A 15,175-nucleotide genomic window follows, 5' to 3' on the forward strand; every position below is an offset into this window, starting at 1 on the left:
GCTAAATAAAACCACTGAGTTTTGTTGTTGATAGTTCAGTTTGAAATCAGTACAGAGTGTGAGAACATCAGAACATAGCGGACATGAGGAGGAGACCGCACACCTGAATTAACGCTCCAGGCTCGAAGACTGCGATCCTCAGACACGGTTAAGAAGTTTGGACCAGAACTGCTCGCTAAAGCATGAACACCACCGCTGTGACCAACCAGAGTACCGCGGTGCTCAACCTAGAGAGAGGGAGAGAGAGCACGAGCAAGAGACAGACAAGATGGGGAGAGAGAGAGACAGAGAGAGAACAAGAGACAGACAGACAGACAGACAGACAGACAGACAGACGACAGCAAGAGACAGACGGAGAGAGCAAGAGACAGACAGACAGAGAGAGAGAGAGATTATATTATATAATATAATATTATATAGAGATTATATAAGGATGATTATAGAGAGATTATATTAGGATGCATTATATGCCGATGGCTGCAAAGCTCTTAAGGAATAAAGCAGTGTGCGTTACGCAGTGATGGTGTTTGTGAGCGACAGGTCGGGTGATGAAGGAGAACTCTTACTTTTTTGTTTTCTTTATTAGAGAATCACTTTGTCTCGTTATTTTTACTTATAATCCTGCAGAATGTCTGACACCAGTCAGCTCCTGTTCTCAGCTCCGTTACAGCAGGGTGGTGTAATAAAGCAGAGTTACTGTTAGCACCCCAAAGTTTATTATTCTCTGTAACAGCATGTCCTGAAGGGTTTTAGTCCTGTTACAATCACAGCAGTTTTTTATTTAAATTTTTAATTTTAATCTAATTTACCAATGACATTTTATCTTAGAACTGCCACCTTATTGTGGTGGAGGGGTTTGTGTGCTTGAATGATCCTAGGAGCTATGTTGTCGGGGGCATTATGCCCCTGTTAGGGTCCCCCAAGGCAGACAGGTCCTAGGTGACAGGCCAGACCAAGAGCAGTTCACCAAAACCCCTTATGGATAACTCTCAATCAAGGACCATGACATCGCCCGGTATGGCGCAGCCGGGGCCCCACCCTGCAGCCAGGCCGGGGTTGGGGCTCATGTGCGAACGCTTGGTGGCCGGGCCTTTACTCATGGGGCCCGGCCAGGCTCAGCCCGAAGCGGTGACGTGGGCCCGACCTCCTGTGGGTTCACCACCCACAGAGGTAGCCGTAGGGGGCCGGTGCAGTGTGGATTGGGCGGCAGTCGAAGGCAGGTGCCCCGACAACCTGATCCCCGAACACAGCGGCTAGCTGTTGGGACATGGAATGTCACTTCGCTGGGGGGGAAAGAGCCTGAGCTTGTGCGGGAGGTTGAGAGGTACCGGCTAGAGATAGTTGGGCTCACCTACACTCACAGCTTGGGCTCCGGAACCCAGCTCCTCAAGAGGGGCTGGAATCTCCACTTCTCTGGAGTCACCCACGGTGAGCGGCGGCAGGCTGGTGTGGGCTTGCTTATAGCTCCCCAGCTCAGCCGCCATGTGTTGGAGTTTACCCCAGTGAACGAGAGGGTCACCTCTCTGCACCTTCAGATTGGGGAGAGGGCTCTTGCTGTTGTTTGTGCCTACGGGCCGAATAACAGTATAGAGTATCCGGCCTTCTTGGAGTCCCTGAGAGAAGTACTGAGAGGTGCTCAGACTGGGGACTCCATTGTTCTACTGGGGGACTTTAACGCTCACGTGGGTGACGACAGTGACACCTGGAGGGGAGTGATTGGGAGGAACAGCCTCCCCGATCTGAACCCGAGTAGTGTTTTGTTATTGGACTTCTGTGCTAGTCACGGTTTGTTCATAACAAACACCATGTTCGAGCATAGGGGTGTCCATAAGTGCACGTGGCACCAGGACACCTTAGGTCGGAGGTCGATGATCGACTTTGTTGTCGTTTCATCTGATCTCTAGCCCCATGTCTTGGACACTCGGGTGAAGAGAGGGGCTGAGCTGTCAACTGATCACCACCTGGTTGTGAGTTGGATCCGCTGGCGGAGGAGGAAGCCGGACAGACCTGGCAGGCCCAAACATATGGTGAGGGTCTGCTGGGAATGTCTGGCCGAGCACTCTGTCGGGGAGGTCTTTAACTCCCACCTCCGGGAGAGCTTCTCCCAGCTTCCGAGGGAGGCAGGGGACATTGAGTCCGAGTGGACCATGTTCTCTGCCTCCATTGTCGACACAGCTGTTAGGAGCTGTGGCTGCAAGGTCTCCGGTGCCTGTCATGGCGGCAATCCCCGAACCCGGTGGTGGACACCAGAAGTAAGGGATGCCGTCAAGCTGAAGGAGGCCTATCGGGCCATGTTGGCCTCCGGGACTCCTGAGGCAGCTGACGGGTATCGGCAGGCCAGGCGTGCCGCAGCTCGGGCAGTTGCAGAGGCAAAAACTTGGAACTGGGAGGAGTTCGGTGAGGCCATACAGGACTATCAGTTGGCCTCGAAGAAATTCTGGTAAACCGTCAGGCGCCTCAGGAGGGGGAAGCAGTACTCTGCCAACACTGTTTACAGTGCGGGTGGGGAGCTGTTGACCTCGACTGGGGACATTGTCGGGCGGTGGACGGAATACTTCAAGGATCTCCTCAATCCCACAGTCACGTCTTCCATTGAGGAAGCGGAGGCTGATGACTCAGGGGTGGACTCATCCATTACCCAAGCTGAAGTCACTGAGGTGGTTAGCAAGCTCCTCGGTGGCAAGGCACCGGGGGTGGATGAGATCCGCACCAAGTATCTCAAGTCTCTGGATGTTGTGGGGCTGTCTTGGCTGACACGCCTCTGCAACATCGTGTGGCAGTCGGGGACAGTGCCTCTGGAGTGGCAGACTGGGGTGGTGGGCCCTCTTTTTAAGAAAGGGGACCGGAGAGTGTGCTCCAATTATAGGGGAATCACACTTCTCAGCCTCCCAGGGAAGGTTTACTCCAGGGTACTGGAGAGGAGAATTCAGCCAATAGTCGAACCTCGGATCCAGGAGGAACAATGCGGTTTTCGTCCTGGTCACGGAACACTGGACCAGCTCTATACCCTTCATAGGGTGCTCGAGGGTTCATGGGAGTTTGTCCAACCAGTCCACATGTGCTTTGTGGATCTGGAGAAGGCATTCGACCGTGTCCCTCGTGGTATTCTGTGGGGGGTGCTTCAGGAGTATGGGGTTCGGGGCTCTTTGCTAAGGGCTGTCCGGTCCCTGTACGAATGGAGCAGGAGTCTGGTTCGCATTGCTGGCAGGAAGTCAGACCTGTTCTCAGTGCATGTTGGACTCCGGCAGGGCTGCCCTTTGTCACCAGTTCTGTTCATAAATTTTATGGACAGAATTTCTAGGCGCAGCCAGGGGCCGGAAGGAATCCTGTTTGGGAGCCACAGGATTTCATCTCTGCTTTTTGCGGATGATGTTGTCCTGTTGGCTTCTTCAAACCAGGACCTTCAGCATGCACTGGGGCGGTTTGCAGTCGAGTGTAAAGCGGCTGGGATGAGAATCAGCACCTCCAAGTCCGAGGCCATGGTTCTCAACCAGAAAAGGGTGGCTTGCCCTCTCCAGGTTGGTGGAGAAGTCCTGCCTCAAGTGGAGGAGTTTAAGTATCTCGGGATCTTGTTCACGAGTGAGGGAAGGATAGAGCGTGAGATCGACAGGCGGATCAGTGTGGCTTCTGCAGTGATGCGGTCGCTTTACCGGTCCGTCGTGGTGAAGAAGGAGCTGAGCCAAAAGGCGAAGCTCTCGATTTACCGGTCGATCTACGTTCCGACTCTCACCTATGGTTATGAGCTTTGGGTAATGACCGAAAGAACAAGATCGCGGATACAAGCGGCCTAAATGAGTTTCCTTCGCAGGGTGGCTGGGCGCTCCCTTAGAGATAGGGTGAGAAGCACAGTCACTTGGGAGGAGCTCGGAGTAGAGCCGCTGCTCCTCCACATCGAGAGGAATCAGCTGAGGTGGCTCGGGCATCTCTTTCGGATGCCTCCTGGACACCTCCCTGGGGAGGTGTTCCAGGCATGTCCCCCCGGGAGGAGGCCCCGGGGAAGACCCAGGACATGCTGGAGGGATTATGTCTCTCAGCTGGCCTGGGAACACCTTCCCAAGGAGCTGGCCGAGGTGTCTGGGGAAAGGGAAGTTTGGGCTTCCATGCTCAGACTGCTGCCTCCGCGACCCGGCCCCGGATAAGCGGAAGGAGACGAGACATTTTATCTATTTGTTATATTTAAGGAACTGTTAATTCCTGATCTCACTATAAACACTCATTCCTTTGCCAGCTTCTCTTTTTTCTTTCTCGAAGTTAATAAAACAAAAAAAATATGATGTTGGAAAAAACTTACAGCTTTATGTCTGATTATTACAAAGCGCTGACACTGGACACGCTTTCCATTAATGTTAAATAAAATCCTCATGAATGAGCAGCTACTACAGAAATAACTGACGATTTTTTCTTTTTTTCCATGACCAGCGATCGTATCCGAGCTGTTAAAAGAGCTTGACTTGTACAACAGACAGACACGGTCATAAAGCAGCTTTACAGATAATTAAAGACTTTAAACATGAGCTAATTTTATCCCTAATTTATCCCCAATGATGAAGCCTGTGGTGACGATGGTGAGGAAAAACTCCCTCAGACGACATGAGGAAGAAACCTCGAGAGGAACCAGACTCAAAATGGAACCCATCCTCATCTGGGTGATGACAGATAGCGTGATTATAAAGAACTCTCTTCTACAAGTGTGTCGTACAGAGTCAGAGTATAACTGTGTCACCAGGAAATTACATAAAATACATGAAGATTGTTTCTACCTGCAGCGGTTGCCAGAGCTTTACAGATCCATCATCAGACGCTGTAGCGATCAGTACGTCCTCGGGTTTCTTCACCAGTCCTGCGAATACATCCATGAAATTAATTAATAATAATTTTGTGGGAATTACAGTAGTCTTTGATGGTGCAGGTATGAGACTGTGGGTAATGGAGGAGTTGCTACACCTGCGGGTAAAGAAGAGGAAGGTGAGCTATATAGAAGGAGTTGTTTATCTATCACACGTACACTTAAGCACAGTGAAATCTGGCCATATATATATATATATATATATATATATATATATATATATATATATATATATATCTATCACACACACACAGCTATGCTACAGAGCCCAGGGAGCAGTTGGGGGTTTGGTGCCTCACTCAAGAGCACTTCAGGCCAAGGCCACCCCATGTTAATCTAACCACATGTCTTTGGACTGCAGGGGAAACTGGAGCACCCAGAGGAAACCCACACAGACACGGGGAGAACACGCAAACTCCACACAGAAAGGCCCCTGGGCTCGAACCCAGAACCTTCTTCCCATGAGGTGACAGCGCTAACCGCTACGCCACCGTGCCACCCTGTATATATCATGTGTGTCTTGCAGAAAAGCAACAGCATTCTGCTGAGTCTGTGTGCCAAGTATTCAGGAAGTGATTTCTGTCCTGTGTGCGCAAATTTTAAGCACATTTGATCATATATGCATGCAAAATGTGCTATACAACTAATAAACATTATTATCATTTGTGTGTGTGTGTGTGTGTGTGTGTGTGTGTGTGTGTGTGTGAGAGACCTGGTTTAGAGATGACGGTGGTGTGGTGGAGGCGAGAAAGATGGGCCTTGATTTCAGTAATCACTCCTAAATCAGATTTCCACACCGTCAGCTGTCCATCAGCAGAACCCAACATCACATAGTCCTTCTGCAAAACACACACACACACACACACACACACACACACACACACACACACACACACACACACATCTATATACTATAAAAATACAATGGGAACAAAGAGTAGAAGACATTCTCTCATGTCTGATAGACAGACATAAATAGACCAATGGAAAGACAGACAGACAAAGACATAACTAGACCAAGGGAAAGACAGACAGACGGGCCAAAACAGACAGACCGACCAATGGAAAGACAGACGGACAAACAAAGACAGATAAATAGACCAATGGAAAGAAAGATAGACAGACAAAGAGACCAAGGGAAAGACAGACAGATGGACAAAGACAGACAGACCAACCAACCGACGGAAAGACTGACCAACCAATGGAAAGACAGACAGACACATTCAGATCAAGAGAAAGCAAGCTTGAAAGACAAAAGGCAGACAAAATGGCAGATAGATACACGTCAACAGAAAGACAAACAGAAAGACAGATATGAAGGCAGATATACAGACAACTGGAGACATGGATGAAGAGAGAAAGACAAAAACTGAAAAACAGCCAGAGAGAGAGAGAGAGAGAGAGAGAGAGAGAGAGAGAGAATAATAGACTGAGAACAAACAGAAAGACAGACAGACAGGGAGTCATACAGAAAGCCAAACCGACAGACAGACAGATAGATCAGTGGCCATCTTTGGAACATGAATGTTTGGGGCACGCCCATGGACTCACCCAGCAGCACAGCGTGCCCACAGAGGATGCAGTCGAGACTTCTCTGATGCAACTTCCTGTCTGGATGTCCCACAGTCGCAGTCTGCAGTCATTCGAGCAGCTCAGCTACAGACACATTCAACTGAATTAATATGATTCATCCTCTTATTCTCTCACACACACACACACACACACACACACACACACACACACAGTATAAATATACTGTTCAGTGCTTATACACGTTATAACAAGTAATAAAATGTACTCAGTATGGCATTACAGCAAGTTACACGAAGTGATTTTTATGAAAGGTGCCAATACTTATGGAGCTGATGGTCCATTTTAAGTGCTGAATTCCTCAGGAATTATCTTTACAGTTTCACACACTCACTAGGGCAGACGGAGTCCAGGCGCATCCTGTGATCCAGTCCCCATGACAGTGTAGGAAAGAGCGAGAGAGTGATGGAGGAGAGGAGTTTACTGTCCACACCATCAGAGCCTGAAACAAACACGCCATTAAAGGGAAACAATCAACTTCCTTCTGGGCCAGACATTAGGAACAGAGCCTCACGGAAGAAACTCCCCGTGTCCTGGCTTGTGTTTACACGTCTCTGTACCTTGTCTTTTCCTCCTGACAGTAGCTGATCTCCTGTTGGACTGAAGGCCAAACACGTGACCCCTCCATTGTGACCCCTCAGAACACTCACTGCTCTCGGCTCAACCCAGGGGTCAGAGGTCAACTCTCTCTTCAGCCACAGTGCGATCGTGAAGTCATCTGAGGGGTCAAACACAGGATTAAAGCCAGTGAGCTTCAACACTGAGGAAGGGGATGTGAAAATATTCTGTTCGGATGGAAGGAATGAAACGCTCTGTGCCATGCTGTTACGGGAAAATAATCAATAAACGACAGAGTGGTGCCACACTCATGAAACAGAGTTAATAAATGACCTGAATTTAATTTTTCCTCAAACTACACGTCCCGGAGCATTTTATTCCTCTTGCACCACTGCAACGTGCCAACAACTATTATTATTATTATTATTATTATTATTAAAGAATGACACGTTATATTCTTATCCATTTACGATTACATAGATTTGTTGATGTACATTAAAGCAGCTAGGAGTCATTCCCTTACCAGCCTCTTTTTTTTTTAACCTCTTTTGAAATTAGTAAGATAAAAACATGCAAAGTTGTCTAAATACTTAAAATTACAGGTTAAAAGCACCGACACTGGAGACTTTGTCCATTAATATTACATAAACGTCTCTTCACAGACCTCACAGTTTAGAGTCGACGTGTGGTACTGACCCGATGCAGAGGCAACGTGAGAGGAGTTCTGGTTTAGAGCCAGAATAGCGCCCGTCTGAACACCCAAAACTCCTATGAGTGTCAGAGTGTCCTCATGTCCTCTCCGCATCCTCCACAGACGCAGACGCTGATCTAAACCTCCAGAGAGCAGGACGTCGCCTGCTGCAGATTTCAACCAGAGCACACACAGCATGGACACACGCAGGTCCTCACTGGACCACACACAGCCACCTACAACACACACACACACACACACACACACACACAAATAAAAATCCTATTTCTCACATAATCTGCAGACTGTACGTAAACCTAAATGAAATCAAACACAAAGGCAAAATTCAGTGTTGCTGAGGACAATCAGCTTCTTAAAGGTGGTCAATTTTAGCACATTATAGAAATATTTACTAATATAAGTTTTGACCCACTCAAAACCCAGAAATATTGTGGACATTCTATAAATGTCAAATAAATAATTATAATTCTGCCATGTCTTAAATAAAACGTAAAACCAGAAATCAATAAAAACTCATCTGGAAAATAAACTAAAGCATCATCATCCCTTTCTGTGTGGAAAAGTTAGTTTAGATTTTCAGCATTTTTAAAGTGGGAAAGAAAAAAATAAGTCACGCCTATAAAAGCCAGGATAGTTTATGGCTGAAGTTAAATTGTACCCGACTGTATGTTGTAGAGTTTAAGTCCGTTTCCATGGTAACCCACAGCAGCATAGCAACCCCTCACAGCCACACAGAGAGCGGCATCTTCAGACATCACTGCATGTCTGGACCCTGAGGACTTCAACAGCTTCTGTAATGGAAGAGTTCATCATCAACCATCATCACAATCACCATCAATAACCACCACCGCCATCAATAACCACCACCGTCACCATCACCACAATCACCACCATCAATCAATAACCATCACCAATCATCACAATCACCAACAACCAGCACCATCAATAACCATTACCACCATCACCGCCATCATCTCATCTCATCATCTCTAGCCACTTTATCCTGTTCTACAGGGTCCCAGGCAAGCTGGAGCCTATCCCAGCTGACTATGGGCGAAAGGTCACCGCCCTCAATAACCATCAATAACCATTACCACCATCACCGCCATCAATAACATCACCATCACCACCATCAAGAACCATTACCACCATCAACAACCATTGTCACCATCACCACTGTCAACAACCATCACAATCACCATCAATAACCATCAATCAATAACCAGCACCATCAATAACATCACAATCACCACCACAATCAATAACAATCACCACCATCAAGAACGATCATCACAACCATCAATAACCACCACCACCATCAATAAATCACCACCACTAATAACCACCACCACCATCAATAAATCACCACCACTAATAACCACCACCACCATCAATAAATCACCACCACCATCAATAAATCACCACCACTAATAACCACCACCACCATCAATAAATCACCACCACTAATAACCACCACCACCATCAATAAATCACCACCACTAATAACCACCACCACCATCAATAAACAATCACAATCACCATCAATAACCACCACAATCACCACCATCACAATCACCACCATCACAGTCATGATAAAAACAGACAGATAAACCAGACAAAATGGAATATTTAAAAAAAAAAAGAAAAAAAACCCTGACAAAAACAAAGACAGACAGACAGAAAGAGATACTCAGTATTTTCTCTCAACACAAAGTACCTTTTCATCCCCCAACATGGAAACCGAGCGCCCGAGACCTCCAGACCACAGCTGGACCTGAAACACACACACTCTTAGTGTACAGGAGTAATACACAATGTTATTCTGTGTGCGCGTCCCCTCACCCTGCCATCGTGTCCAGCACTGAGCAGAGACTCTCCATCACGCAGGAAGTGAAGAGCCTCAGTGGAGCCGCAGTGAGCGCGAGAGCCCCATACACAGGACGCGCCGGGAAGCGACCACAACCTCATCTCTCCATCCAACGCCCCCGAACAGAGGAGGGAGAGAGAGGAGGACGGAGAGAACGACACACTGCGTACCGAACACTGATGACCTGACAGAGTCTGGAGGCGAGGGGGAAAGAGAGAAGAAAGAATAGAAATGACAAGGAAAGTCACACAGAAAGAATGAGGTGATAGGAAAAAGTACAAGAAGAAAAAGAGAAAAAGCACAAAGTGAAAACAACAGGAAATGGAAAAGAAGCGATGCAGACAAAAAGAGGTCGAAAGTGAGAGAGAGAGAATGAAGGATGGGGAGTGATAATGTGAGAAAAAGCAAAAAGAAAAAGTGAGGAAGTGATGAAAAATTTGTGAAAAAAAGGAAGATATAGAAGAGAGATAAAGAGAATAAATAGTAAATAAGAGTGATATGGAAGGAAAAGAAAGACAAGAGGAGAGAAAGAAGAGAGGGGACAGATATGAAGGAGAAAGGAGAGATGTGTGAGAGAGAGAGATTTGATTAACATGTGGTTGATAATTAGGACTCCAATACCCATAATTCTCTGTTCACTTCCTGTTTCCTCCTCACCATGCAGTTCTCCTGTTTGATCCAGTCCCACACGCGCACTGCTCTGTCCCAGCAGCCCACCGCCACCAGACTCCCCTCAGGGTCAAAGGTCACACAGTTCAGAGGGGATGGGTTCAGTAGAGACGCCTCCTGCTTCCCCTTCTGGGAGGACCACACCTACACACACACACACACTAAATAAAATATTCCTTCTACACAACAAACTTGAAATGTGAATAATTCTGACCTTCAGACTTGAGTCTAAGGAAACAGTTGCAAAGTGTTTCCTGTCTGAGCTGACATCACATCCTGTTATCCTGTTGGAGTGGGCGGTCAGGTGGGCCGTCCTACACAAAACGCCACAGGAAAGTTCAAAAACACCGATTCAGAATTTTCAGATCTTTAAATCATCAAAGACCGACAGACAGACAGGTGATGAAACAAAAGTCTCGACAGGTGGACAGACAGATGTCCAGAGAGACATCCAGGCAGACCAAAAAACACCCCACCCCACTCACCTACAGCCACTGCTAACATCCCATGCCTCCATCTGTCCATCGTATGACGTCGTCCACAGCACACACTCATCCAGAAACACACAGCCTGAGATCCCGTCACAGTTACTGACCAGTGACTTCACTTCCTGTTGTGATCGAAGGAGGACAAAAAACAAAAAAAATTAAAGTGTTTTCCTAAAAGCATGAGAGAGACAGGTGTTCCCTCTTCTACAACAAATATAAACCATGAAAAAGAGATGAGGAAGGAAGATGTGGCTGTGACCTGGTTGGTGTGTGTGTGGTAGAGGTGGAGAGAACCCTGTTCTGTCCCCACCGCTATGAGAATCCCCGCAGGACTCAGAGACACACAGGACGGAGTGCGCCGAAACGTGGACAGCAGCTCACTGCAGGATTACACACATCACATGAACACACAAGTTGAACTTGGACACAGAAACGAGGCGGTTTATTTTTGAATAAAGTGGTGCAAGTCCGAGGGCTCGGCGTGATTCTCACCCAGCTTCCTGTTGGGATTCTCTCAAGTTGTTCATCCATCTGACAATGTGGGCGTTTCCCTCCTCCACTGCACCAACAGCCCAGGCGTGAGCCGCTGAGGCGTCTGGTTCGTTTAGGGCTTGCTGCACAAACAGAGCTGGCCAATGGGAGAGCAAGGGGGCGTGGCGCTTCAGGAACGAGTGACAAGAAGCTACGAGCTCGTCTGAGCAGTCTGTGGAGGTTTATGAGGAGGTGTTAAATCATCAGTCTACGTGGGTATATATAGCTTCATAAATCAAATGAGATAGAGTGTGACTAAAGTCACGGTAATTTGTGCTAGCTGTGACAAAGCGGGACGTGTGGTCACTGTACCTGTCAGGGAAGGGCGGAGACGAACGTATGTGCGGAAGATATTTATTAAGAAAACTGCAATCGATCAGGCAAACAGTCCAAATCGGCAGGTATAAATCAGAAACGGTAAACAAGCAGTAGGTCGGGCGAGGCACAAACAGAACATCATAGGCACAGACAAAGGCAGAATCAATGGACTAGGAACAGGAAGTAGGAATTCAGAAACCAGGAAATCAAAACAACACACGACTCAGTAATGTGGCTAAACAACTCAATACTTCAAGAACTGAGTTAGTCTTTGGCGTCCTTATATACGCGCGCTGAGTGTGCCTTAATCCAGTGCCGGTCTGAGTCATTAGCAGCGCGCGGACATGCATCAGTTCGCAGCTCACGCCATCAGCGAGAGTCACGTAGTGAGGAAAAGAAAACAATTATTGAAAAGATGTTTGTTTTTTTAATGGATCAGTCCGGTTCAGTAATCCAGATCAGAACCAAAAGTCACAGCAACGTAATTCAGCCCAGAGGGATCCTTCAGGTGAAAATCTGTGATGATTGGTTGAAAACTGAGGGAGAAATAGCGTCCTAAAAAATGTGAGTAGAATAAGAAGAAAGAAGAAGGAAGGAAGGAAACGACGATGACAAAAGAATAAGGATGACAATTACGGTGTCTCTCACTCCGGTCCTGTCTAGTCCAGAAGGAACGATCTAAAGTGAGCCAGCTTGTGCAATAAATGTTGACGCTATATACAGAAGCGATATCCGCCCTAGGAATACCGACCTACACTACCGTTCAAAAGTTTGGGGTCACTTTGAAATGTCCTTATTTTTGAAAGAAAAGCACTGTTCTTTTCAATGAAGATCACTTTAAACTAATCAGAAATACACTCTATACATTGCTAATGTGCTAAATGACTATTCTAGCTGCAAATGTGTGGTTTTTGGTGCAATATCTCCATAGGTGTATAGAGGCCCATTTCCAGCAACTCTCACTCCAGTGTTCTAATGGTACAATGTGTTTGCTCATTGCCTCAGAAGGCTAATGGATGATTAGAAAACCCTTGTACAATCATGTTAGCACAGCTGAAAACAGTTGAGCTCTTTAGAGAAGCTATAAAACTGACCTTCCTTTGAGCAGATTGAGTTTCTGGAGCATCACATTTGTGGGGTCGATTAAATGCTCAAAATGGCCAGAAAAATGTCTCGACTATATTTTCTATTCATTTTACAACTTATGGTGGGAAATAAAAGTGTGACTTTTCATGGAAAACACAAAATTGTCTGGGTGACCCCAAACTTTTGAACGGTAGTGTATTTACTAGAAGGAATCCAAAACGGTGAGGAATTGACAGAGAAGAAGCGATTTTTGTTGAATTGCTGTTGAATTAAGTCTTAATTAGTCCATAACTTCATTAATAATTGTAACGAAGCAAATCTGGGTAGAAGTTCTATGCACCCTAGGTCCCCCTACCTTCATGCCAGAAAGAATTTAAAAAAAAAAAATTCAGTGAAGAATCGAGGGAGAAGAAGCGATTTTCATGAAACGTGGATGACGGCGGACAACACACGATGGCATAAGCTCATTGCCTTTCAGCCGGATGAGCTAATAAAGTAGAAAGATCCTGAGTGAGAGTAAGAATTTGCACAAGTGCTGCTTACACAAATTAATTATAATTATGTACTGATAACTATTAATATGTGAACATCACTATTTAAAAAAAAAAAAGGGACGCTAAACTGCTTGGACTCATCTGCTGAGATGAAGAAGATGGATGATCTTACCGAATGCCTCTGGACAGTGTGGCTTGTCTACATCATTCCTCTTTTCTAATTTAAAAAAAAAAAAAAGGTGAGAAAGAAATCAAAATCAATGAGGGGGCGGGGCCTGGTAAACAACCGAAGATATAAAGGAGCTCCGGATCACATGGATGTCTCCGAATACAACCCCGATTCCAAAAAAGTTGGGACAAAGTACAAATTGTAAATAAAAACGGAATGCAATGATGTGGAAGTTTCAAAATTCCATATTTTATTCAGAATAGAACATAGATGACATATCAAATGTTTAAACTGAGAAAATGCATCATTTAAAGAGAAAAATTAGGTGATTTTAAATTTCATGACAACACCACATCTCAAAAAAGTTGGGACAAGGCCATGTTTCCCACTGTGAGACATCCCCTTTTCTCTTTACAACAGTCTGTAAACGTCTGGGGACTGAGGAGACAAGTTGCTCAAGTTTAGGGATAGGAATGTTAACCCATTCTTGTCTAATGTAGGATTCTAGTTGCTCAACTGTCTTAGGTCTTTTTTGTCGTATCTTCCGTTTTATGATGCGCCAAATGTTTTCTATGGGTGAAAGATCTGGACTGCAGGCTGGCCAGTTCAGTACCCGGACCCTTCTTCTACGCAGCCATGATGCTGTAATTGATGCAGTATGTGGTTTGGCATTGTCATGTTGGAAAATGCAAGGTCTTCCCTGAAAGAGACGTCGTCTGGATGGGAGCATATGTTTCTCTAGAACCTGGATATACCTTTCAGCATTGATGGTGTCTTTCCAGATGTGTAAGCTGCCCATGCCACACGCACTAATGCAACCCCATACCATCAGAGATGCAGGCTTCTGAACTGAGCGCTGATAACAACTTGGGTCGTCCTTCTCCTCTTTAGTCCGAATGACACGGCGTCCCTGATTTCCATAAAGAACTTCACATTTTGATTCGTCTGACCACAGAACAGTTTTCCACTTTGCCACAGTCCATTTTAAATGAGCCTTGGCCCAGAGAAGACGTCTGCGCTTCTGGATCATGTTTAGATACGGCTTCTTCTTTGAACTATAGAGTTTTAGCTGGCAACGGCGGATGGCACGATGAATTGTGTTCACAGATAATGTTCTCTGGAAATATTCCTGAGCCCATTTTGTGATTTCCAATACAGAAGCATGCCTGTATGTGATGCAGTGCCGTCTAAGGGCCCGAAGATCACGGGCACCCAGGATGGTTTTCCGGCCTTGACCCTTACGCACAGAGATTCTTCCAGATTCTCTGAATCTTTTGATGATATTATACACTGTAGATGATGATATGTTCAAACTCTTTGCAATTTTACACTGTCGAACTCCTTTCTGATACCGCTCCACTATTTGTCGGTGCAGAATTAGGGGGATTGGTGATCCTCTTCCCATCTTTACTTCTGAGAGCCGCTGCCACTCCAAGATGCTCTTTTTATACCCAGTCATGTTAATGACCTATTGCCAATTGACCTAATGAGTTGCAATTTGGTCCTCCAGCTGTTCCTTTTTTGTACCTTTAACTTTTCCAGCCTCTTATTGCCCCTGTCCCAACTTTGAGATGTGTTGCTGTCATGAAATTTCAAATGAGCCAATATTTGGCATGAAATTTCAAAATGTCTCACTTTCGATATTTGATATGTTGTCTATGTTCTATTGTGAATACAATATCAGTTTTTGAGATTTGTAAATTATTGCATTCCGTTTTTATTTACAATTTGTACTTTGTCCCAACTTTTTTGGAATCGGGGTTGTATAAATTTTAGTTCTACAAATCACAACATTACAATTTTTCCATGTTAAAGACGTGCAGAGATACAGGACTCTTAAAAAACTC

The 15,175-nt window shown here is 45.8% G+C and overlaps 1 protein-coding gene across 2 annotated transcripts in view; it reads right to left on the reverse strand.

Moving 5' to 3' along the window:
- Positions 1–15,175, reverse strand: part of tep1 (telomerase-associated protein 1) — a 110,949-nt gene that overhangs the window by 16,252 nt on the left and 79,522 nt on the right. Inside the window, exons 33-48 of one of the 2 annotated variants that reach the window (XM_060897784.1) lie at positions 13,332–13,376; positions 11,223–11,433; positions 10,990–11,110; positions 10,728–10,852; positions 10,457–10,556; positions 10,231–10,386; positions 9,549–9,767; positions 9,424–9,480; positions 8,365–8,497; positions 7,691–7,921; positions 6,997–7,154; positions 6,771–6,878; positions 6,398–6,502; positions 5,559–5,685; positions 4,761–4,840; positions 104–227 (exon numbers count right to left, since the gene is read on the reverse strand). In XM_060897784.1, coding sequence (XP_060753767.1) covers positions 104–227; positions 4,761–4,840; positions 5,559–5,685; positions 6,398–6,502; positions 6,771–6,878; positions 6,997–7,154; positions 7,691–7,921; positions 8,365–8,497; positions 9,424–9,480; positions 9,549–9,767; positions 10,231–10,386; positions 10,457–10,556; positions 10,728–10,852; positions 10,990–11,110; positions 11,223–11,433; positions 13,332–13,376 — 2,100 coding nt within the window. The remainder of the gene's footprint in view (positions 1–103; positions 228–4,760; positions 4,841–5,558; positions 5,686–6,397; positions 6,503–6,770; positions 6,879–6,996; positions 7,155–7,690; positions 7,922–8,364; positions 8,498–9,423; positions 9,481–9,548; positions 9,768–10,230; positions 10,387–10,456; positions 10,557–10,727; positions 10,853–10,989; positions 11,111–11,222; positions 11,434–13,331; positions 13,377–15,175) is intronic. The other variant, XM_060897785.1, reaches the window with a different exon arrangement.

Source organism: Neoarius graeffei, chromosome 17 (genome assembly GCF_027579695.1).
Source record: "Neoarius graeffei isolate fNeoGra1 chromosome 17, fNeoGra1.pri, whole genome shotgun sequence".
Classification (NCBI taxonomy): domain Eukaryota; kingdom Metazoa; phylum Chordata; class Actinopteri; order Siluriformes; family Ariidae; genus Neoarius; species Neoarius graeffei.